The following is a 23,922-nucleotide window of genomic DNA, read 5'->3' on the forward strand; positions in this document are numbered from 1 at the left end:
CATGGTCAGGGATACCTTCCACTAACCCAGGTTGCTCAAAGCCCCATCCAAGCTGGTTGCTAGGCAGGATGGGGTTGCTAGGCTACAGTTGGCTTTTTCCCTACAGGGCGAGGCCTGTGGTGCCCCCAGGCAGGAGCTGCCATCCAAGGGCTTATCCAAGGGAGGTGGCTGACCAGGGGAAAGAGGGCATGCAGTTCATCCTCCGCTCCCCAGAGGCAACTGTCAGTAATACAAATGTGAGACACTCACAGTATGGAGCAACATGGGCCACTAGGGCAGAGCAGCCCCAAATTTCCAGTGCAGACTGAGCCATGGAGGCACCAGGCCACTCCAGAACTCTCCCTGCCTTCCACAGAGGAGGGCTGGTGGGCACGTCAGAGGGCTGGTGGCAGGACACAAAGTCTGCTGCAGCCCCACCACAGCCCAGAGCAGAGGTGAGGCCAGAGGCAGGTAGGGGGGTATCTGAGTGTGAGGCCTTCAGAAAACAAAATTCCCTTGCTTCAGCTGTAAAATATACAGATGTGCTCCCTAGGAGTCAGTGCCATGGGCAGCTGTGGGCAACAGGGACACTTAATACAAATGAAAGCAGCTTCCCTATAGACAAATTGTTTCTCTTCTCTTCCCTAGTAAAGACACTAGAGTGTCCCTGTAATCTAACCCTGTGGGTCCTCTTCCCCTGGGGATTTTCTCTGCCCTGAAGGGCTGGAGTCTTCCAGTCCCCTCTAGTGCCAGCCCACAGGACAGGACACTGGCCAGAGCACAGGCAGAGTGGCACTGCCAGAATCAGAGGAGATCGTAAGCACAGAATCAGCAGTTTCCCTTAAATGCCAAGGTTTCCAACATTTCTCATATGGGCAGTGCTTCTGTGGCAAGAAGTAGGGTCAAGTCCACACACTCCACAGGTCCGAGGCTTAGCTAGCGCTTTACTCCCGTCACAGTTTATCCTACATGTTCTCTGACACACACTGCAAAACCCTTCCCTTCCCCTTGTTACTTTAGTGCTTTGTGGGGTTTGGCTTAGCATGTTTCGAAGAGAAAATCTTATTGCTTTACACATGCAAAGGTAAGTAACTATGCCCATATTCTGTCCCTCTGACATTCAGAAGGTTCATCTGTTAAAAAAAACAACCAAAAAATGGACTCCCAGTCCCCAGGCTGATTTGGGGAGGCTTTATACTATCTCTAAACAGCAGGTTAATTTCAGCTGACACTTATTTATGAAAGCACAAAGTCTGGTGAGGTAATAAAAAAGTCTGCTCCCAGAGAATATATAGCCTTAGATTTTCTTACCTAACATAGTTTTATCTAGAGATTTATTAAGCAAAATAAAGATTTGGCTGGCAAATAACATTATCAATTGCTTCATATTTTAAAATCTTTTGAAAGCACATACGAGAAACAGATTAATTTCCTTGTACACTGTCTACTGCTGGGTATAAACACGCTTTATTCAGTGACTAGACAAGAAAATGTAAATTAGCTGTTTGACATTTGGGAAATTCACATGGCTGAATTATATGACTTGTATATTTGGAAAACCCGTAGGGTTTGTTAGCATCCAGGTGAATGTTAATTATAAGTAACAGCCTGGTCAAATGCTGAGGCTTCAGCGTTGAATCAAAAACAGAAAGTTTGTCTGTCTCTATCCTTTTGCCTATGTACAGTTAGTGGATTTGATGCCTGAAATCTGTTTTCCGAGGGGCTGAGCAAATAATATGAGTGGTCACTTGTGAGCTGACTTCTTCTCTGCTGCCTTGTTAGCACTGGGCAAAGACATCTGCTTGCATGGCCCAATTCTCACTCCTGCACGGAATAAAAGGGTCCCCCATAAGGCAGAGACCGAGTGCCCTTGACCAAGGCCACGATCTCAGCTCCCCTCCCTATCTTTGTGGCCGGGGAAGGACAGATCCGTAGCCCACCATTCCCTAAACAAATCTGCCATTCAGCGGGGCGAGGTTGGGGAATAATGAAGTCAGTACATTAGTGCCTAGCCTGCTGAGCTCACACTGCTGAAAGCTGCCGGTGGGTGAATTTCCCAGCGTTTGGAAACTTTGTCTCAGTTCTGCGGGTTTGCTCAAGTGTGCGATGGCTGTTTGCAAGGGAGCTTTCCCGCTGGGTGGGTTTGCTTTCCTCCTCCCGGCTCCGGGAAGGTGTGAACTCTCCTTCATCTCTTCCCTGCCCCCACTGCCTCCCCTGGCTCACCCCACAAACACAATACTCCTCCAGCGGGTCTCCTCCACTAGGGAGCTTTTCCCTCTCCCAACTCCCACACTGGGACATTTTTCCACATTTCCAGGATTACGGCCACTTTCACTTAGATCTATGTGTGTTGCCTCCACATACAAAGAAGCACTTGGGGACGGGATTAGTAGGATTAGAAGAGACTCACATATGTCCAGTTCAAGCAATTGGTATTCAAAGCTTTACACTTCCAAATGCCACCAAGAGAGAGAAAAGGAGCTGGGAGCTCGCTTTGCATTTCAGCACCTTCCTGCGGGGGACAGGGATCTTTGTCACCACTGCCGACACACACACACACACACACGCACACACACACACACACACACGAATCCCACCCCAAACACCCCCTACCCCCTTAATCTCGCACCCCTCAGCCACCGGCTCTTTCCCTTCGGTCCCACTGCTGAGGCTCTGATAGAGCCCCGGCAAGAAGACAGTGGCTTTCCTGCTTCAATTTTTAGGGTAGTCCTTCTGTCAAAGTCTGGCAATCCCTTCCCGGGGGTTTGGTAGGCAAATCAAAGTCCCCCGCCTTTCAGTTTGTTGCAATATTTGTTTGTTGTTGAAAGGCAAGGAGGGATCACTGGGTTTAGAATATAAAGGCACAACATTCTTTAGAAGAGAGCTTTCGCTTGTATTAATTAAATCCTTCACACGTAAGTTAACTGTTCATGCAGGCAAGGCGGGGTCTTAAGAGTAAACAAGTCTGTGAGGCATTTCTTTTGAAGCAATGGAAAAATCTGCTTTTTCTCCTTCCATTTTTGATAGACTGTCTCCCTCGTTGCCTTTAGGACAATAACAGTGGTGATTTCCTGATACATCAGTATCAGGGACATCAGTAGAGGCACCATCTATAGTACATAGTTTGCATTTTGGCAATCACTCCGAATGTGAACAAATCACTTTGTTCAACAACGAAGAGTAGGGCTTTAATATCCATCAGTGTAACAAACCTCTCTGTAGTATAGTGAGAGATTTTTGGAGCAGAGCAGGTGGAGCCTTTTTTTTTAATACATTCATCCATTAATTAATTAATTCATTCTTTTGTTCAGTCTTTCTGCTCACTTTCTGCTCACTAGGATAAAAGCTCCTGTGGAATAGTATATTGTTTGCTATGACTTATGAGACTATGACAGGAACATATACAACCAGAAAACAAACCAAAAAAAAAAAAAAAAAAAAAAAAAAGAAAAAAGAAAAACTTTTCATACCCTGAAAAGTATCCTCTGAGTGATATTTGAATTTGAGATAAGTGTATACTTGTTATACAATTTTCAGCCCAGAAATGAAATTTCAGAATATGTGAAATAGGCTGAAGGAAACTGAAAGGTTACTAAAATATCAAAGATATTATCTTAATTATTTTTATTTACATTATTCTTTAAAAAGCATACAGTCCTGTATAAGTATTAACCAAAGCTGACATGTTTAATGTTAGTCTACTTATAACAGAGTAAGCCAGTATAAAGCCCAGTGGGTCTCTATTATAATGAAAGAAAGGGGCCAAGTTTAAGCTAGTATTTTGTTAACTTTCCATTTTTGCAACTCCAAGCCCGACTTCAATTAAAAATATGTGGGAAAGGGTGTCATGAACACCCAGATTAAAGCAACTAAGTATATGAGTTCTGGTGATTTTGGTAAGTCACAAAGTTCTGCAGTTTACAAGTGACTCTGTAGGACTTCAGATAGAAGGAAACCCTTAAAACACTGAAAAGCAGGGAAGATATCAGATCTGTATATGCTCCCCAAGTCTTCAGGGAGTTCTGAATAGTTCATATACACTAACAATGCAAGACTGGGTCTCTGCAATTTAGGAAAAAAGTAGCAATGTCTGCAAAATCTGGAACTGATTGATTATCCATTTCAGGTGTCTGCCAGCTGTGGAGAATAAGTTCACTTATCAAGAAAAGTGATGTAAATAAGAGGAGACAACCCAACACATATACAATTATGACCAAAATTAAAAAAATAATATAATTTTCAGAAGTGGTAAGAATAATTAGTTCCCACTGCAGCACTGAACATAAGTCATACTGAGCTATAAAATTAAAAATATATATAATGTCTTGCTTCTTCTCTTTTACTCAGTCTTTCCCATCTATCTTACCTTTTTACACAGTACTCCCCTCAGTGAAGGTTTTGTATATCTCAACATATCTGCCTCTTGGGGGTCTATTGGTTTCACTGAACTACAGGTAATAATCATTAGTGAGAGTTAATGGTGAGTGGATGAGATAAAATACTTACTGACCTTTGTGCAAAATAGTGTTCTGACAATTAAGAGGCAGAGGATTTTCCTTGTGTTGTGTGTGTGTCATGCCACTCCAGAATGGTAGTCTTTGTGCTTGGAAGAACTTTAGAGCTCTTGCCTCCCCTAAGTATTCAAAATATTAGAAAGAAAAAAAGGGGGCAGCACAGGAGCAGCGACAACCGCTTGTTTTCCTGTGTACAGAGTGGCTGACTGTACTACAAAGGGCCTGCAGCTCCCAAAATCCTGGTCCATCCTATGCTCCCAGCCAGCAACATTTCCAATGGCCAGGCAGGGGACTAGGGGCAATTACCTCCCCAAGGAATTATTGATGTCCTGTGTATTTCCTCTCCAAATTAAATTTGCTGGCAGTATCTCAAGTCACCGTGTTCCATGTGAAGGTGGAGGTTTACCAGGGAACCAGCTAAACACCCCTGCAAGGAAGTGTATTCCCGATGAAGAAAAAGAGATAATGGCTCCAGGATAGATCTGGATACACAAAAACTGCTGCACTCACCTTTGGCTCAGGTGCAAAAGAATAACAATCAAAGTGGTTACAGAAGGGTATTAGCAAACTGGAGAAGACAGCTTGCTTTTCATTCACAGGTCCTTCCCTGGAAGCAGTTTTGCTCAGCAGCAGTGACAGAGGCACTGCAGGGACAGTGAGCTCCCTTAGCTGAGCCTGGTGCCTATGGCTGGCATGAGCTCTCTGATATTAAGATCATAAGATCTTATTATTAACATTTCACCTATTAACGTACTTCTTGGGAAACAAATAGGGAAAGGCCTATCCCCAGTTAAAGTGTTTTTGTTTGAAAACTAAACAATCTCGTTGGAGTAATTAAGCCCTTCCTTACAGTATTCCCTGGTTCTTTATTGCAAGGAACTGCACTGGTGATTTGAATTTTAGGGGCCTGACCTCTGGGTCTATTGAAAACGAGGGACATCAGTCAGCTTCAGCAAGGTTTGGTTCTGGCTCTGACAGGCCTCATAATAAGCAAACAAACACCACAGTTCATCAGAGTTTCAATAGTTAATAATTAACCTTTGCCATAAGCTGTTGAGAAAAGATGGTGTCAGTGGACCCAGTGTTCTCTCCTTCTCTCTCTTTTAAGAGGCAGAGATGGGACTTTTATGATCCTCATTACTATTGTGTCTGAGCACTTCTAAGCCTGCTCCAAGCTGCAGAGAATTGTGGGGTCCCAGTGTTACATCCATAGGTTTGTAGGTTTTCTGGTCAAAGGACACAATCTGACCTTATGTCCCAATGCACTCTGAAGAACTGCAGGACCAAGAAAGGGCACTGGTGGATCCTGCAGGCACCAGTTCTCAACAGCACAGAGCAGCACTGTACCTGGTCTTAGGCCTAACACAATTCCTCTGCAGTTACACCTCTCTGAGATGTGCCTAGGACTCTTGTCCCCCTGCACAAGACATGGACATTTCTGAAGAATGGGTTATTTTTTTCCTGAGAGTGGGGTGGGGCAATGGCCATTGGGCTACACAGCACCAACAACATCCTTTCCTGTGTGCCTGCTTTCTGACTATCAATCACCTCTTTTGTACTTGTGCTTGACATTCTTTTCCTCCAGTGTATTTTTTTTTCCATTTGTGGAACCACATTTACATTAATGGTGCCATTGCCACCGAAAATGGACTGCCTCATTTCAGCTGCAACTTTAATCAAGCTGAAAATGAAGAGTGATTCAAATTGTAAGGGTAGGAAAATGTGATTTAAATGATGCAAAAAAACCTTATACTCTAGTAAGACCTCCCTGAACAGTTGAAGTTTCAACAGCTCAGCTAAAAGCAGTATAGCATGAGATTCCAAAGTGTTTTACAAAAAGAGTCTTATGTCCTGGCTGGGCCAGATTTTACCATCATTTCTGGTGTTCATTAGCATCTCATTGCACATGTCGTCCCATTGATCCCAATGGAACAAGCCCACACAATAGAGTTCTATTCAGGGGTGGTGAAGGCAGTCCATACGCCCATCCCCAAACACTGAGACATGGAAAAGGTTTGTGAATAGACTACAGATAATTTTTGTTGTGTCTTCCAAAACCTGTACTATCCTATTAACCCATAAATATTCACTTGAGACATGCATTGTTTAAAATTGAGATACAAAATGAGACAAGGATTTTTTTTTTCTTTCTCTTTAGTGAGTCTTCCTTGCTTTCAAATGTCTAGTGGAAGAGTTATTTAATAATTTCTATGGCTTTATTTGTTTTCACTATTGCTATGGAAAAAAAAAAAAAATTATTGAACTTCTTTGTGCCTGAGACAGCAAAATATTTCAATCTTAAGTCATTATAGTACTAATGTTTTCATTCTATCCTAACTTAACTTTATATATTTGAGAAACTTACTGAACAGCAGTTCAGCTGGGGTATCTGATGGGGAGGATGTAGAGAGAAGCAGGGGGAGCTCTCATGTGCTCTCTATCTGTCTTCTATTTTGTTTATAGATGAGTTAAATAGCCTGCATGACTTTGAGATTAACCCAGTGACTGTCAACTATCTACTAAAGCAATGAGGGAGAGGTTTTTTAGAAATCAGTGGGGGAGTTTCGGTATCAAGTGTAGGGATGGAGAAAGTAATCACAGTAATGAGAGTGTAAACAACTGCAATTGATGTGAAAGGCCAGAAAGAAAGACAAAGAAAACTTGCCTTTTTTTGCCTGTTAACTTTTTAGTTAGGAAAATAGGCCCAGAACATAAAGCCAAAAAAAGAAAATAAAACCAAGCCTTTGAACATCATTTTCTGTCAAGGCAGTTATAACCCAGCAGTGATTCCAAAGTATGTGAAAACTTTGTATACCAGGAATGCCAGGTTTGACCCATTCTGCACGTGTGAGGTGTTCACCACCGCCTGAGCAATGTGTATGGGAAATATGCATCACAGTCTCAGCTCTGTGGCTGTACTTTGGAGGTAATACAAGTTTTACCAAACATCTAAAACCTCACAACTATTTAATGCATGCCTATTCAACAGTACCGGCAGGTTTTTTCACAGTTTACTAATACCGTGACAGGTCTGATAGTTTTAGAAACATTCAAACTGATCTTTTCTCTAAATAAAATGCAATTTCAGGTGCATTCACTGCAGAAAAACAATAAATAAAGGAATTAGATGCAAACTGTCGATTAAGTGTTTTTTATTGTTTATGGAGACTAATTTCAGACTTCTGGTAGCAAATGTCTGGTAGCATATATCAGAGGACTGGCAATGTTCACATTTCTAACTAATTAGTCTTCAGCATTTTAAAGTTTATTACTAAAGTTTTATGCCATATTTTTTCCAGAACTTTTGTAAATCAGTATTTAAATTAAGAAAATAAAACACCATCCTTAATTAGCTGCACTGTAATGCCCCTCAGTTATTTTCTTTAAGGTTATATTCTGCCCAGAAACAGTGCCTGGTATGGACCCGATCCTTTTGTCATTCACGGGATACTTTAGAGATCTGAGTAAGTGCTCCAGTTTCATACTTCATAAGCAGGGAGGAAAATTGTTCTGACTTCTTGTTGCCAACGAATTAAAAAACATACGAATGGAAAAGGGATGTCCTATATACAGGCAGAAGCATATTATTACCGTGTTTTTCTGACTGTAGCAGCCCAGGACATCCTTCTCACCCAGTTCCAATCAGAAGGGAACTCGATATTGCCCTCGTATTGCCCTGCTGCTGAAATGCAAAATCATGGTAAACACAAGAACTAAAACAGTCTTTCAGCCTAGTGAACAGTTTTTCACGTCGGTGGTGCCGAAGTACTTGATAACAAGATGTTATCAGTCTGAATTATACCCTCAGTCTAAATGTACTCCAGTAATATATTTTTGACCAAAATCATGTGCTAAAGGAATCTCGGCTGTCCTCTTAAAAACAGAATGAACGCCGTTTAGAAACAACCGAATTTCAGCTGTAGCACGACCCGTTCGCAGCAGCATTCGTGTCACAGAGAGCTGGCAGAAAGCTCTGCTGTAACGCAGTGGTCTACGTTTCCTCGGCAGGATCAACAGCTACCTTATTATAATGCTAACGCTTGTAACTATTTCTTATACTGAAAGCACGGTTATGAAAAGTCACAATTAAATTAAAAGCAAGCAAAGATAGCAAATACTCATTGCCATAAACCATAAAAGCTAATGGCCTTCTAATAAACCCAGAAGAAAAACACATACTACTGATTTAGCTAGCCTTCTAGTCATGAATCAAATTCTGAGCTGCCGGACAGATCAATAAAGTCAAGAGAAGCGCAAGATTTAATATCCTTTCCTAGTGACACTAAGCATGAGAAAAGTACACCCCATTTTCGTACCAAACTCAGTGAGAACTCAAAATCGGGCACTGCCTGAACACGCATCCATTAATTAAAACCCGATATTTGAAAACGCACAATTTCCAGTCCGAGAAGTCTGTAAAAACCAAATCTGTCCCGCGATCGGGAGGCGGACAGTCGCGCAGTCGGGACTGTTTTGGTTACCAGCGGGGTCGCGTTTTCCCGTGGCCCCGTCGGATGCTGTGGCGGGCACAGTGCGGGATGCTCTCGCACCTGGTACTCTATGCTCCCGAATGCTTAGCCTTCCCGCAGAACACACATTTCCCTCATTCACCGTATCTCACCGCCTTTATGAAAATAGAAATTAAAAGGTGGCGGAGTGAATGTCTAATTTGATTTAGCTACCACTCAGCTACCATTTTCGCCTTCCTCCTACGCCCCGATTAGGCAAACATTTGATTTTCTGACTCCCGGGGGCTAATTTCGTTATCGGGGGGAGTTGTGCTGTTGACTGAACCGGCAGAGCAGCACTCCGAGAGCTTCTCCGGAGCCCTTTCAGAAATGCGCCTAGACGGGGGAAGTGTCAACCACTTGCCCGGGTGAGGAGCGGCGGCGGCAGGCGCAGCCAGCCCACCCCAGGACACCGTGGACCCCCGCCGCACCGCCCACCGGCCTGGCTGGGCCGGACCGGGTAGGCTCCGGCGCTCTCCGCGGGCTCAGCCAGCAAGTGCTCTTGTCCCACTGCCTGTGCCCACGGGTGTTATTTCCCACGCACTGCCCTTCTGCGCTGAGACCTTTTTCTCTTTCCATTGTTTCTCAGTGTTTCTTTCTTTCCTTCTATTTTTTTTCCTTTTTTCTAGTTATTTTCTCTTTCTTTCTTTCTTTCCTCCCCTCTTTCCCCTCCCCGCCGTTTTTTTTTTTTTTTTTTCCTCTTCTATTTCTCTATCCTTCTTTTCCCCCTTCCGTCTCTCTCTCCAGCATCAGCAAAGCAAAAGCGGCAGAAGAAAGCAGCGGGGGGGGAGGCTGGACGCGCCAGTGTTACGACCAGCAACCGTGCTGTAGCAGTGCTGCTATTTTCTAAACGATTTCCCCGACGAGGGTTCCTATGCCCGGGATTTAACTTCGCGTTACTTTTCCAAGTCCTTCTTTTTCCCTAAAGGGACTCCGAGGGGAGTCGAGCCCCGCCGCCCCGTCCCCGGAGCGAGATGCTGCGGCCGTGCCGCCGGGACTGGCCGATGGGAGCAGCGACATCGACGGGAAGGGGGAGAGAAGTATTTGTTATCTTCTTTCAAGTGACTACCCGACCTTTCCTTCCCGCCATCACTCCCGTTCCTCTCCGATCCGAGGTGAACCGGCAACTCCGTAGACCGAGGCCCTGGTCCGGAGGGGAGCGGGGCGCGCCGATCAGTCTTCCCTGCAGGAGAGGAGTACGGGACCCCTCCTGTTGCTTCCCCTTGCTGCGTCTTTTAGACTTTCTCTTCTCTCCCCCCGTCGGACTCAACCTTCTTACAAAAGAACTGCGGGTCTCATCCTGAGCTGTGGACGTGGGGGTCGGGGTGGAGCTGCCGCCCCCCCGGGAAGCCTCAGACCCCGGGGAAAGGGAGAAAATCTGCGCGGGTTTACGGCTTTCGCTGCAGAAGCGGGATAAACTTTCACATTCAGTTTTCTCTTCCTTCCCTTCCCTTCCCTTCCCTTCCCTTCCCTTCCCTTCCCTTCCCTTCCCTTCCCTTCCCTTCCCTTCCCTTCCCTTCCCTTCCCTTCCCTTCCCTTCCCTTCCCTTCCCTTCCCTTCCCTTCCCTTCCCTTCCCTTCCCTTCCCTTCCCTTCCCTTCCCTTCCCTTCCCTTCCCTTCCCTTCCCTTCCCTTCCCTTCCCTTCCCTTCCCTTCCCTTCCCTTCCCTTCCCTTCCCTTCCCTTCCCTTCTTCTCTCACCGTGGGATTTACAGACAGTGCTGAAAATCAGAATGCTTTAATTTCCCTCAGCAGACTAAGCACAATTAGACTCAGTCGGATGCAAGTGTCCTTTCCTGGCTCCTCGCTCTTCTCGGGGCCGAGACACTCTTCATGGAGAAGAGTCCTGCCAAAGAGTTTTCTCGTGGGCCCCACACTCCTCTTGGCAGGTGGAAACTCAACCCAACAGCTTCCTACGGAAGTGCGGGGGCATCCGGCCCGCCAGGGGATCCCGGCATCCACGAGAGCCAGGTCCCGTCCGTGGCAAGTTGCTCCCGTCCTGGCTGGCAGCCCCCCACTCACGGCGTAAGCACCACAGGCAGCTGGAAAGATGCGGTGAAGGACCACGCTCCCTTTCCTGGACACGCACAGGGCTGGGGCAGGCTGCTTTATCGCCGTCCCTGCGGCCCGGGGATTCTCACCTTCTCCCAAAAGCCCGTCGGAACCCCTCAGAGGGCTCGGCTCTCCCCGTCCAGAGGCAGAGCTAGCGCCCGGTGGACGCTCATCAGGACCGGGACCTGGGGCGGGAGCACCTGCCGCAGGTGCCCCGACAGAGCCCCGACCCGCCCGGTCCCACGAACCCCTCCTTCTCCGCCCCACCGCCGGCAAGCGAAGGTCCCGCCCAACCTGCAGCCAGTGCCCGGAGACGATTCACTTACTGGCGCTAACACCTGGGGCTGTTTTGAGGCGCTGTCCCCCCCTTGGGGCCGTCTCCTTTCCCGGCTGGTCCAGCCCGGCTCGGCCCGGCCCGTTCTTGAACGCGGCCTCTCCGTCCCTCCGACGGCTGCTCTGGCCGCCCCGTCGCGCCGCCCTCCCGCAGCAACCAGGGGCGAGCAGAGCCCCGGGGGCTGCCGCCCGCCCTCGAGCCGGCCCTCCCGTCCGGCATCCCCTCCCGCCGCCCAGCACACCGACTGGCCCCTGCACCCCGGCTTTCTCCGTTTATTTAAAGGGAGTCACTGGCCCTGGGGGAGGCGGGTTTCCCAGCGCGCATCTTCCCGCGGTGACTGCGCGCCGGCTGCCCGAGTCATCGCTCACTTAAACAAAGCGGCGACCCAGGTATGAGCCAATTGCGGGGAGCCCGGCCGTGTGAGGGCCAGCCGGTGCCGCACCACAAATCTCAGCCGGGAGGGCGGAGGGAAAGGCAAACAAAGCGGGGACCCGCGCCTGGAGCCAGGCACTTTGCAGGACGGGGCTGACCACTGTGCCCCATGCCCTCCCACCGGAACAGGAGGACTTCCTCGGGCTGCTCCTGCCCGCTGCCGCCTGCGGCCGGGGTTTCCTCGCAGGCTTCGAGCAGGCGCGCAGCCCCTTGCCCCCCTACTGTAGACGGGATGTGGTTTTATATTGGAAATGAGGGGCAGGGGGAGGAGATGGCGCGCACACGGAGCGATGAGTGTGCGGTGTCAATCAGAGGGGTTTTGTGTCTCCTTGACTCCGGATGGTCCGTGGCTGAGGTGTCCCGGGTGGCACCACAATGAATATGAATAGGGGTCCTTGCTAAATGGGACAGTCAAAGCGCACCGCCCTGAATAATGGCACGTCATCCTAACTAGACCATTATACATAGGAGGGCTCCTTTTGTCTCTGCTCTCTGCTGCAGCTCTATAAAAGCCCCTCTTTTTCAGGCTGAGGTTAGTCCAAGCATACACTAACTAGCCACCCTGTAAACAGGCTGAGTAACCGGGGGAAAGAGAGGAGAGATTGGCAAGAGAGGGGGCTGAGGGGCTTTTTTCCTCTTCCTCCGTCATTTTCAGCCCTTTGCTAGCAGAGCCTGCCGTCCGTTTCTTTCTTTTTCGTTCCGTTTTCGTTGCCTTTTGAAGGAGAGTTGTCTTACGCCACTTCCAGAGCAGGGAAGAGTTTCTTGCTCAGAAGCCCGAATACAATGAATTCTGACTCCAGCTCTGTCTCCAGCAGAGCTTCCTCGCCAGACATGGATGAGATGTACCTGAGAGACCACCACCACCATCACCACCATCACCACCACCAGGACAGCCGGCTCAACTCCGTCTCCTCCACTCAGAACGACCTAGTGCAGAAGATGTCCGGGGAAGGCCTCTCCAGGAACGGCTCGAAGGCCGGAGGGGAAGGCAGCAAATACAAAATCAAGAAGCAGCTCTCGGAGCAGGATCTGCAGCAGCTGCGGCTGAAGATCAACGGCCGGGAGCGAAAGAGGATGCACGACCTCAACCTCGCCATGGACGGGCTGCGGGAGGTGATGCCCTACGCCCACGGACCTTCCGTGAGAAAACTCTCCAAAATCGCCACCCTCCTGCTAGCCAGAAACTATATCCTGATGCTCACCAGCTCCCTGGAGGAGATGAAGAGGCTGGTGGGGGAAATCTACGGGGGGCACCACTCGGCCTTTCACTGCGGCACGGTGGGACACTCCGCCGGGCACTCGCCCCACGCCGCCGGCACCGTGCACCAGGTGCACCCCATCCTCGGCAGTGCCTTGTCCTCCGCCAACACCTCCTCCTCCCTCTCCGCCTCCCTGCCGGCCATCGGCACCATCCGGCCCCCCCACTCCCTGCTCAAGACCCCCTCGACCCCCCCCGCCCTGCAGCTCGGCAGCGGCTTTCAGCACTGGGCGGGCTTGCCGTGCCCCTGCACCATCTGCCAGATGCCCCCCCCGCCCCACCTCTCGGCCCTCACCGCCTCCAACATGGCCAGGATCTCGGGGGAGACCAAGGACCTGCTCAAGTGACTCGGCGGCCCCCCCTCCGACGCCCGGGATTGCGCCGGAGCCGGCGCTCCCAGGGGCGGGGAGGGGGCTGCGGGCGGGTCGCCCCCGCGCCGCTGACGGACCTGCCCCCGCTGCCCCCCGCCCCGCCAAGCCCCCTCCCCGTAACACGGGATTAGTGTAGTAAGGACCTTGTAAAGGTAATGTTTTAGCCGGCTCCTCGGGAGATGTTTTCTTATTATACTAAACTGAAAAAAAAAAATCCCCGTTGTAAGAATAATAATAATAATAATGATGATGCCGCTAATGGTGATCAAATGTAAATAATTCCTTAAGATGGATGCAAAAGGGGAAGGGGGGGGAAGACATGGTTGTCATTATAGTGTTCGCAGCTACTAAGAGACGGTGAGATCGGTTTGGAGCTTCTCCTTTTTGCGGGCTTTTTCTTTCTATCCTTTCGCACGGCGACACTTCCGAAACCTCCCTCCCCAAACCCGGCTGCGGCAGCCAGCGGTGGCCCGGAGCAGACCGGAGAGTGCATGCATGCAGCCCACCACGCCGTCCACCCGTGGGCACCGGCTACGGGCGGCTGCCCTGGCAGCAGTGGCTTCCGAGTGAATCCACTAAAGTTCTGTGGGTGATTTGTTTTTGCTTGGTTGGGGGTTTTTTTTGTCTTTCAATTGTTTGATTGATTTTTCCAGATTTGGTTGCGATGCGGTTTGTTTGTGGTTTTTTTTCTTCTTCTCTCTTTGTCCACTTAAAAAAAAGAAAAAAAAAAAAAAAGAAAAAAAAAAGAAAAAGAAAAAAGAAAAGAAAAAAAAAGGCAAGAAAAAAAAAAGAGAAAAAAAAAAAGAAAAAAAAAAAAGAAAAAAAAAAAGGAAAAAAGAAAAAGGGGGAAATAGTGTGCAAAACACAGCACAACCCTCCCTCTTGCGAGTCTGTTTTGCCAAATCTTCCATGTCCTGCTCTCGGTGAAGTGTGCTAGTTCAGCTGGCTGGGGTCCTCGTCGCTAATTTCTCTTGTTGACTTTGGGTTTGTTCTGGTTTGCTGCTTTAGTTTGGTTTTGCATGCAAGGTCGGCTCTTGCCAGATCACTGACTTGTATAACTAAACTGGAATCTTTGTTACTGTTTGTTTCCTTTTCGGTATGTCTTCCTGAGCATTTGCTTGAAGTACTGTTATTGTTCATTTGGTTTGTTTGTTTGTTTGTTTTTCTTTAGGGCCTCAAAGACAACACCGTGTCTTTATTTTTTATATATTCTTGATAACTATCAATATATTTATTATTGACCAGTGTTTCTGGATGAGATTTCCAAATAAAATAAAAAATTCATTACAAGCTGCCTGATTCGCCTTTGTCTGGGAATGGAAGCTGAGAAAAGGCACCGTATTTGATAGCTCTGGGTTTTGCCACGAATTTTATGTCTTCAACTATCTGAAGGGTGGGTTCAAGGAAGATGGAGCCGGTCTCTTCTTAGTAGTTCCCAGTGACAGGACAATGGGCAGCAGGCACACGTTAGAGCATAGGAAGTTCCATTTAAACATAAGAAAAAAACTTTTTTACTATGAGGGTGACAAGACACCGGAACAAGCTGCCCAGGGAGGTTGGGAAGTCCCCTTCTCTGGAGATACTAAAAATCCACCTGGATGATGCAGTCCTGTGTAATGTGCTCTAAGTGATCCTGCTTTAGTGGGAGAGTTGGACTAGATGATTTCTAGAGATCCCTTCCAACTCAGATAATTCTGTAATTTTGTCATTTTCTGACCCAGCAGGAGGCACATAGCAAATCTTGTGTGGCTCAGGGGCCGCCCTGCACAAACATCCCACGGTGTGTGCCGGCTTCGGGGCTCCGCCTTTCCACACCGGGGTGGAAGTCGCAGGAGTTCATAAGCGGATGGATGGATGGATGGATGAATGGATGGACGAATGGAAGGACAGACGGATGGATGGTCCGACAGCCAGTGCCAGGCGACGGGAGGACGGACCGCGAACACATCTTGAGAAAGTGGGGGTGGGTGGGAATGCAGGTGCGTTTACAGGTAAACAGCGGTCAATAACTTTTTTTCTCTGATAATTAAGTTGTTGGCTCTTTTCCAGGAGGCAAATGGTAAGCTGGACAAGGATGGGAAGAGCAGCTCTGCCCCGCCGGGAGGCGATGCTCTGCGGGGAGCAGAGAAGTCTGGTTGCGGGCAGAGGAGGGGGACCTTCCAAAGAAGCGTAGCGGGCGGCTCTGCGCATGGGAGTGGGTCCTGCATTGCCGGACTCAGCATCCCCGGCCCTCTGCCTTACGCAAAAGAGTGTCCAAGAGGGACCTGAAGAAACGTGGGAAGGTGTTTCCCTCTATTTGAGTCGCAAGCTGAGTAGTGAGAGGGGAAGAGTGATGTAAGTGAGGGCATTTAAGCCGAGGTGCGAAACAACTTTTGAAAGAGACCTCTGGGTGATCGCAGTGGTGAAAGGGCTGTGCAATACTCCAACAAGCAAACCATCGTAAAGGCATAAACATGCATAAACAAACATTTGAAAATCACAAGGAGAATGTATATTTGACCAGAAAGCATAATGAACTAACAAATCGTGTTGTAAAAAAGCCATTCCCCGGTGCAGCAACTCATCCCTTCATCAACTTCAGTAAGATGATTACAAGATGTTCCTCCCTCCCTCCCTCCCTCCCTCCCTCCCTCCCTCCCCTCCCTCCCTCCCTCCCTCCCTCCCTTCCTCCCTTCCTCCCTTCCTCCCTTCCTCCCTTCCTCCCTTCCTCCCTTCCTCCCTCCCTCCCTCCCTTCCTTCCTTCCTTCCTTCCTTCCTTCCTTCCTTCCTTCCTTCCTTCCTTCCTTCCTTCCTTCCTTCCTTCCTTCCTTCCTTCCTTCCTTCCTTCCTTCCTTCCTTCCTTCCTTCCTTCCTTCCTTCCTTCCTTCCTTCCTTCCTTCCTTCCTTCCTTCCTTCCTTCCTTCCTTCCTTCCTTCCTTCCTTCCTTCCTTCCTTCCTTCCTTCCTTCCTTCCTTCCTTCCTTCCTTCCTTCCTTCCTTCCTTCCTTCCTTCCTTCCTTCCTTCCTTCCTTCCTTCCTTCCTTCCTTCCTTCCTTCCTTCCTTCCTTCCTTCCTTCCTTCCTTCTTTCCTTCTCCCCCCTCTCTTCGTTTTGTTTTCAGCTGTGTAGGATTTATCTGCCTTCCATGAGGGTTTTCTCCTCTGCCCAAGTCACTGTAGTGCCCTGCCCCAGGGCCCCCCCGTCCGTCGGAGCTGGCCGCAGGGAGGGGTTCCGCCGCGGGAGAGCCCGGCGCTGCCGAGGAGAGGGCACAAGACGGGATGGAGAGGGAGCGTGTGAGTTCGGGATGCAGCCTGGGCCCCCAGAAGGACCTGCGCCTGGAGAAGGGGGGATGGGAGTGCGGCGGGGGCCCGGGGCGAGCGGACGGGGCAGCCTCTGCTTGGGGCTGCTGCTTCTCAGCTGCGGCTGCCAAGAGCTTGCGGAGCCTTTGGAGGGGCTGGGCTGTAAATTACAGTCAAGAGGAGGGAAAAGTCACCCCGAACCCTCTTCCGTCCGGGGCAGCCGCCTGGAACCTGCACTCTGGTCACCGAAACCAGCAGCTCTCCTCGGCCTCGCTGCCTCTCCCCGACCCCCTGCAACCGGGACTCACTCCCCAAAGCATCCCTGAGGTAAAAGGTTCTCTGGGGGCATTTAATCCCACAGCCACCCTCTGCTTCCCCGAGCTCTGCCCCATGTTTCCTGTTTCCCTTGAGGTGGGGAGCCCCGGGCTCCATTCAAGCCGCAGAACAAGGATGGGGGAACGGTGCATAAGCCTCTTCGTGGAGGAGCTGAGAGGAACAATTTCTGGAGAAGCGCTGCCCATGGAGGAAAAGGGGGAATGATGGAGTTTTCTTTGAGAGGGTTTCCGTCCACAAACATACCTGGCAAATAAATAAAAAATAAAAAAAATAATTAAAAAGTGAGGGGAATGGAGGCAGGGAAACGAAATAGGATTGAGAGCTATAAATACGAAAGCGGGGAAGATCGGGTGGCGGCTGGCACTGCCTTCCCTCCAGGCTCGTCCGTGCCCGATGGGGCCGACAGGACGTGGCCGATCGGAGCGGGGCGGCTCGACTCAGCTCGGTTTCGCAAGGGCTGTTTCTCCCGGGGTAGATGTCGGCTTGGTGCTATCAGGAAATTCGTTCATTTTTCGTCACAAAAATAAGTAATCTGTGTGCACATATGAAAAAATTACACACGTGTACGTAAATCTAAATGTAAATGTAAATATATCCGAAGTGGATGGACCACATTCGTTTTCAGATGTGCACCACTTGCTCTCCTCCAGGTTCTGGCACAGCCGGGGCTGTGGGGATGGCGGGTGCTGTTCTTGATCCCAGGGGGAAGCAGTTTCCCCCCCTCCCTTTCCAGTTCTTTCCAGTTCCCATGGGGGAGGACCCCGCTGCCCCCATCTCCAGGGTTCCGCCGCAAACTTGACACCAATCCCCCAGGCAATGGGCGTTTGATTTCATTCCCGGTTGTGGGGTTTCATTCTCGATTGTGGGGTTTCTTTTCTACCCACCCACCCCCCAACCCCCCCCCTTTCTCTCCAATCCCACCGGACCTTAATAGTCTGACCTGCGCCATCCTCTCACGGGATGGGTGCCTGTTACCCAGCTACACGGGGACAGGAGGGAGGCGGGCTTGTGTTTTGATTAATATGGAAATAAACCGCAGAAATAGCTGCAGTACTTAACTTCATTGCTTCAGTTTAAAGATTTATTGGTGAGGAGATAAACACAAGGCTAGGGGCTAGCTCGGTAATTCAGTCCCCATCAGTTATTACCAAATCGTTTTTCTTCAAAGCCGCAGAGGGAGGGGAAAAAAAAAACCAAAACCAAACTAACAAATAAAAAAACCCAATAAAACAACAACAACAACAAAACGAAAAAAAAAAAAAACCAAACCAAAACCCCAAAACACGGGGAAAAAAGTAATATTTTTGAGTAAGCTGCTACCACCCTCGGGTCCACTTCCTGCTGCCTGCTTGGCTCCAGAGTGGGGCTGCCCCAGTTGGGGCTCTACTCTCTGAACAAAACCATTAACAGGTTTACCACAGATTTGTGCCTCTTAAAATCATGTGTCCTCTTCTGCCTCCCTGCTCCTCTCTGAATTTTTGTTTGTTTGTTTGTTTGTTTTGGGGTTTTTTTCCCCCTTCACTTGCTCCTATCCAAATGTTTTGAGTTTTTTTGTTTTTCCTCCTGCAGATTCAGGTACAGATTTGAGCTGGAAAGAGCTGTCATGAGATAACATTGTGCTGCTGCTAAGGAAAACAAAGGGGCAAGGTTGAGAGGGACAATATTATCCATTTATAGATGCAGGTATGTTTTGGGGGAAAATGGGTACTTTGGGGCCACACAAACCCATTCTCATGTCTGAATAGTGAGAGCAAACTAAAAGCTAAGTCCAAGCTAAATACTAAAAAGTAAGCAGATATTTTTCACTAGACTTCTGTGAAGTTTAAGGATTTCAGTTTGTTGCTTTTTGTTCAGTGCCATTAGAACTGCCTTGAAACATGGACACTGGGCTGCAAAAAAACCTGATCCAGGATATTCTGAACACTCATATTCTTCCAGACCAGCAGGAAAGGCCAAGTGAGATTTCTCAAGGCATCTCAGTGGCACTAAATACCTATGTTTAGGTGGCTGAACTGAGCCTTAATTGCTGATCATTTTGTGTTTTCTGATTTTTCAAAGTAATTTAAAAAATGGTTTATTAGAACCATGAAAGGTTTTAGGTTAAATGAATAAAACAAAGAGGAATTACTAATCTTACATCACATCAGGGAGGTGAGAGTTTTTCATGGAGCTGTAGCTGTAGGTGTGCTCCCTTTTGTACATCCAGTAACAGCTAAGTAGGAAACACAGAACTGAAGACACTATAAGAGTGAATGAGAGTGCCTTCAGCCTTCTTTTTCCAACCACTCCTCCTTCTCCTGCCTCCTATTTCCCTCTCCTGATGTAGAAACAAAACCATTTTCCTTGATATTGCGTTGAAGCAAACATCTGTGTAAGGGGGTTACAGAACAGTAAAGACTGGCTGAGGGAAAAAACTTCTTAAAAATTAATATCATCGATTGAGACTGTGTGACCAAAATCTGTACCAAGGACCCCCAAGTCTCCTGCAGCTGTTGTGGGTTCAGGATGGGGTTTCATACAGCCCTGGTGGAGGACCGTGGATCAATATTTTAATTCAATCTTTTTATGTTTGTTTTACCCCCAAAGTGTTGTGGCTGTTGACATGTACATTTTGAAAGTTACCTGACAGAATGGCATCAGGCCCTGCCAGATGGGCAGAGAAAAACTACAAGCAACACAGTAATTTCAGTATTTACGATGAAGGTGATTTGCAGAGACCTGCAAATCAAAACTAATGGATTCCTTGTAAAACATGTAGAGGGCTGAGGAGAAAAAAGATCTGCACAATTCTGGTCCTTCTAAGCTAGTAAAAGCAGATAAAACTCAATATTTAAGGCAGAGATAATGGAGAGTCAGAGCACAAAAGCTCCTGCTTAGTTCAGGTAGGAACAGCAGCAGCAGTCAGCAGTATTATGTCCCCCTCAGTTGTCATCTAGATCAACTAGATGAGAGAGAGGTTTATTAGTGCTTAAGTATTAGTGCATAAGATTTCATGATCATTGCACAGAGATTCGGTTGTAATAAAGAGCAGGTAGTATTTCAGAAGGACCTTCCTTTTATTTCTACCATGTTCCATGCAATGTTTTTAAAGACAGCTTTTATAAATTCAGGCAGACTGGAGATGCTGCTCTCTTTCACCTGCTCCTTATTTCACTGCTGTTCCCCTGCTCTCCTGTATGATCAGCTCTCCATTCTCCATGAGTTGGCCCTGCCTCAAGGGGGCCTCAAAGCTCCTGTCCCTGCCAGCATGGAGATTGGGTTGTATATGCATTTGTATATCTGTAACTTATGTGTTATTGTGCTTCTCCTGTTCTAGTAAAATTATTCCAGATTTAATTTCCAACTTCTAAGTCTCTCATCCTTATTCCCTTCTATCTTGCACAAATCCAGGTAGATGATGTCAGTAGCTCTGCTACTATTCACCATTTTGTAGCCTTGTTGTAGAAGGCCACCAAATTGGTCAGGTATGATTTGCCTGTAGTGAAGCCATGTTGGCTGTCACCAGTCACATCCTTATTTTCCATGTGCCCCAGCATTTTTTCCAGTAGGATCTGCTCCATGATTTTGCTGGGCACAGAGGTGAGATTGACCAGCCTGTAGTTTCCCGGGTCTTCTTTTTTCTTCTTTTTAAAAATAGGGGCTGTGTTACCTTTTTTCCAGTCAGTGGGAACCTCATCAAACTACCATGACTTCTCAAATAGGATGGACAGAGGTTTAGCAACTGCATCCACCAGCTCCTTCAGGACCCATGGGTGGGTCCCATAGACTTGTGTACCTTTAGGTTCTTCAGATGGTTAGGAACCTGTTCTTCTCTTACAGTGGGTGGTAATTTGTTCTCACAGTCCCTGCTTTCACTTGCTGTGGCCTTCAGTGCATACATCTCTTTTTCTTTCTCACTGAGTACCTTTGGGAGGTTTAGCTGTGTTCAGTTTTGAAGCAAGGTGAGGTATGCTTTGCAAAAGTTGAGTGCAGACTTTCTAAATATTCAGGCTCTTTGTTTCCATGTTTTTTCATTCCCCAGGACAGTCCATTTAACCTTTCCATATATAGATATGTACATCCCCCACAGCTTCTTGTCCTTCATTACTTCTGCCAGGGTATGAACTTCTCCTTAGGTGGCTTACAGAGATGGACTGACAAATGTATCAGAAGATTTTCTCCATGATATGCTCAGTCAACTGTCATACCAATTTTTCAGGGCTTTCAGTTTTCAGCTGAAGCCCAGAATTTCTCACGCATGTGACTTTCAGCATCCACTGCTTCAGAACCTACAGCATGTGCCTATATGTATCATCATACTTCTACATGTTCTTATTAACTCATAAAATGTGACAGAAATTACTTGCCAATCACCTTTAATATATAATGCATCTTTTTGACCCAAACCATAGTGTCAAACAGATGCTACAACTCAATTTGGACTTGATGTCGCTTGGCTGACATTAGCAGGTCAAGAATCATTTTGTGTACCTACATTGAAGAGTCTGTCACCAGCACTTTAACTGGATTTTATTTATCAAGACTTATCTGTTTCTGTTCCAGCCCTTGTGCACTGTTTGGTATGAGTGTTATAACCCAAATCCTCCTCATCAATACACATCTGGATGCATTTGCATCCCTATCCCAACCCCTTTCCTATTAAGATGCCATGTTTTGAGTAAGCTGTCCTTGTTCTTGCATGATGCTCCTGTACATAATCTTCATCTCTTATCCCTTTGCTAAAACAAGACCATAAGACCGTTGACCATACTCTCCTAGATTTTGAGGATCAGTGGTAAATACTCAGTAGTTCAGTTGTACCTTTTCCTCATCTCCAGCTTTGTGGGCTTTCCATGTGCAGCTTCCCAAGCAGGTATGTTAATTACAGCAAAGAGACTGATTTTGTGTTTCAAAAACCAGATATTCTCTTCTGTGACTGGTGGAGGACATAGGTGCAGCTGTAGGAAAAACCATACCTGCTTCTATTTCATTATCACTCTCTTGCGTCCATTGGATGGTTTAGGGTTTTCCATTTCTCGGGGTGCTCTAAGATGCCCAAGATTTCCATTGCAGGCTAGGATCATGGATTTAATCTTTCCTAGTAAATTAAACAGTGTCTTATAACATTTGCAGGCACTGGAGCTCAAATATTTACAGAGTCAGATTGTTACAATGGTTCCTGGCATGGTTTGATTCCAGACAACTGGGTCTCTACTGAACATTACTCAGGCATGGTTTGGGGAGAGCATAGACCAAAGGCCAATCCCAGCAGGAAAGTTGTATTCAACTACACTGCCTGGAAAGCAAGAATTTAATAATGTGGACATGTGCCAGTCTGTGCCAGTTGGCTTCAGAGTTAGATAACAGTGACAGGCATGTTTTGTATAGATGTAGTCTCATAGTCTTTCTCTTTCTTCAAGCTTTTGCCCTTGTTGCTGTCTGTCTGTCTTTCTCCTCACGTTACCAGGAAGATAGATTTTCTGTGTGACTAGAGATATTTATCAGAATTATTGACTGATGAAAGTCTCCCATTAGTTGATTTGTTTCCGTGACTCTTTGGTTTTCTCTGCTTAGCTTTGCTCAGTTGTGCAAGATTGGGCTATGTAACTATAAAACTGTAAAGAACATCTAGTTCTACTTTTGTGCCACGTGCAAGAAATCCTTCTTGCATTTTCCATAGGTTTTATGTCAACATGAGGCAAAGGATGCCCAATGCAGCGAGCCCCTGCATTCCACAGGGACTTTTTCAGTTCCTATATATGTCACACAGGTGTAAGGTAGTCCTCAGTATCAGAATTTATCAGATGTTGAGTCAGACCTTCCTCTTCAATCATCACATTTCCATCAAGAAAAAGGAAACCACAGTGCAAGATTTTCTTGCTTTTTCCACTGCCAAATTTTTAAGGAATTGGGACAAGCACAGGGCTTTGCCTTCTGCTTTTTAAGGGTCATGTAGTTTATGGAAGAAGTAATTGCATACATGGATTAAATGCAAATTTTAGGGCCTTTCCCATGAGATCAGTTCCCTCTTCACCTGCTGAGACCAGGCAAGCTGCACTTGCAGCCCTGTCCTTCATTTTTTTCAGCATATCTCAACTGCTCAGTGCAGAGCTATGGTTCAAAAGAGAAACCTTTACTTTTCCCATTTTGATGTTTCCTCAAAAAGCTGCAGTGTTTTTTTCCCCTCCTACTGAGGCATTTCATGAATTAGGCAGCACTCTGTCCATGCTTTTGAACAAGAGAACTTCTTTAGAGTATCTTTGTGCCCAAGCTTTCTGCCTAAAATGTTGCCTACAGGTAAATCAGCACTAACTAAATACCCTGAGTCAGATCAGCCCCAATTGCTTCTTCACTTATGCCCAGGTGGATTATATTGAGATCACTGGGGTTAACTCTGTTCCCAGCAATACAGAAGAAGGACAGCCCTCCTTTTACATCCAATATCCACATTTCAGCTCCTTCTCTATTATTCCTCTTGTTAGGGGAGTAGGCCAGGCTCCTTTATCTGTTCTGCTGAGAAGTTACCTGTTGTAGAGAAGTCTAATATTCTCTTTTCTTCTCAGCATTTTCCTGGTGTAAATTATTAAACACGGTTGGTTTTAAAAGCTGATTCTCCACGAAGATCCTAGCATTTCACACGGTGGTGCAGTCAGCAGCTTATCTTTTCTTGGGGTTTGTCAGGTTCAGTCACTTGAACATCTCCTGCTCATTCCCACACCTGGCCACTGGCTCCATCTATCTCTCTCCATGCACAGCCCTCTTCCTCCAGCTGCAGCATCTTCTATTCCAGCCTTCGCTGCTGTGGTTGTCTCACCTTGCCATTGCATCTGCCTGACCATCTGTTGAATCATGTGCAACATAAATAACAGCTAGTGACAAATAATA

At 47.3% G+C, this 23,922-nt stretch overlaps 1 protein-coding gene across 1 annotated transcript; it reads left to right on the forward strand.

Moving 5' to 3' along the window:
• The first annotated feature begins 12,600 nt into the window (after positions 1 to 12,600).
• Positions 12,601 to 13,422, forward strand: OLIG3 (oligodendrocyte transcription factor 3). Its single transcript, XM_071742478.1, has one exon. The coding sequence runs from the start codon at positions 12,601 to 12,603 to the stop codon at positions 13,420 to 13,422; it is 822 nt and encodes a 273-aa protein (XP_071598579.1).
• Positions 13,423 to 23,922: the final 10,500 nt, after the last annotated feature.

Source organism: Heliangelus exortis, chromosome 3, assembly GCF_036169615.1.
Source record: "Heliangelus exortis chromosome 3, bHelExo1.hap1, whole genome shotgun sequence".
In the NCBI taxonomy this organism is placed as follows: Eukaryota; Metazoa; Chordata; class Aves; order Apodiformes; family Trochilidae; genus Heliangelus; species Heliangelus exortis.

Excerpts from the sequence above, each read along its gene's own strand:
- OLIG3 (XM_071742478.1), top strand. The coding sequence starts at position 12,601 with ATGAATTCTGACTCCAGCTCTGTCTCCAGCAGAGCTTCCTCGCCAGAC.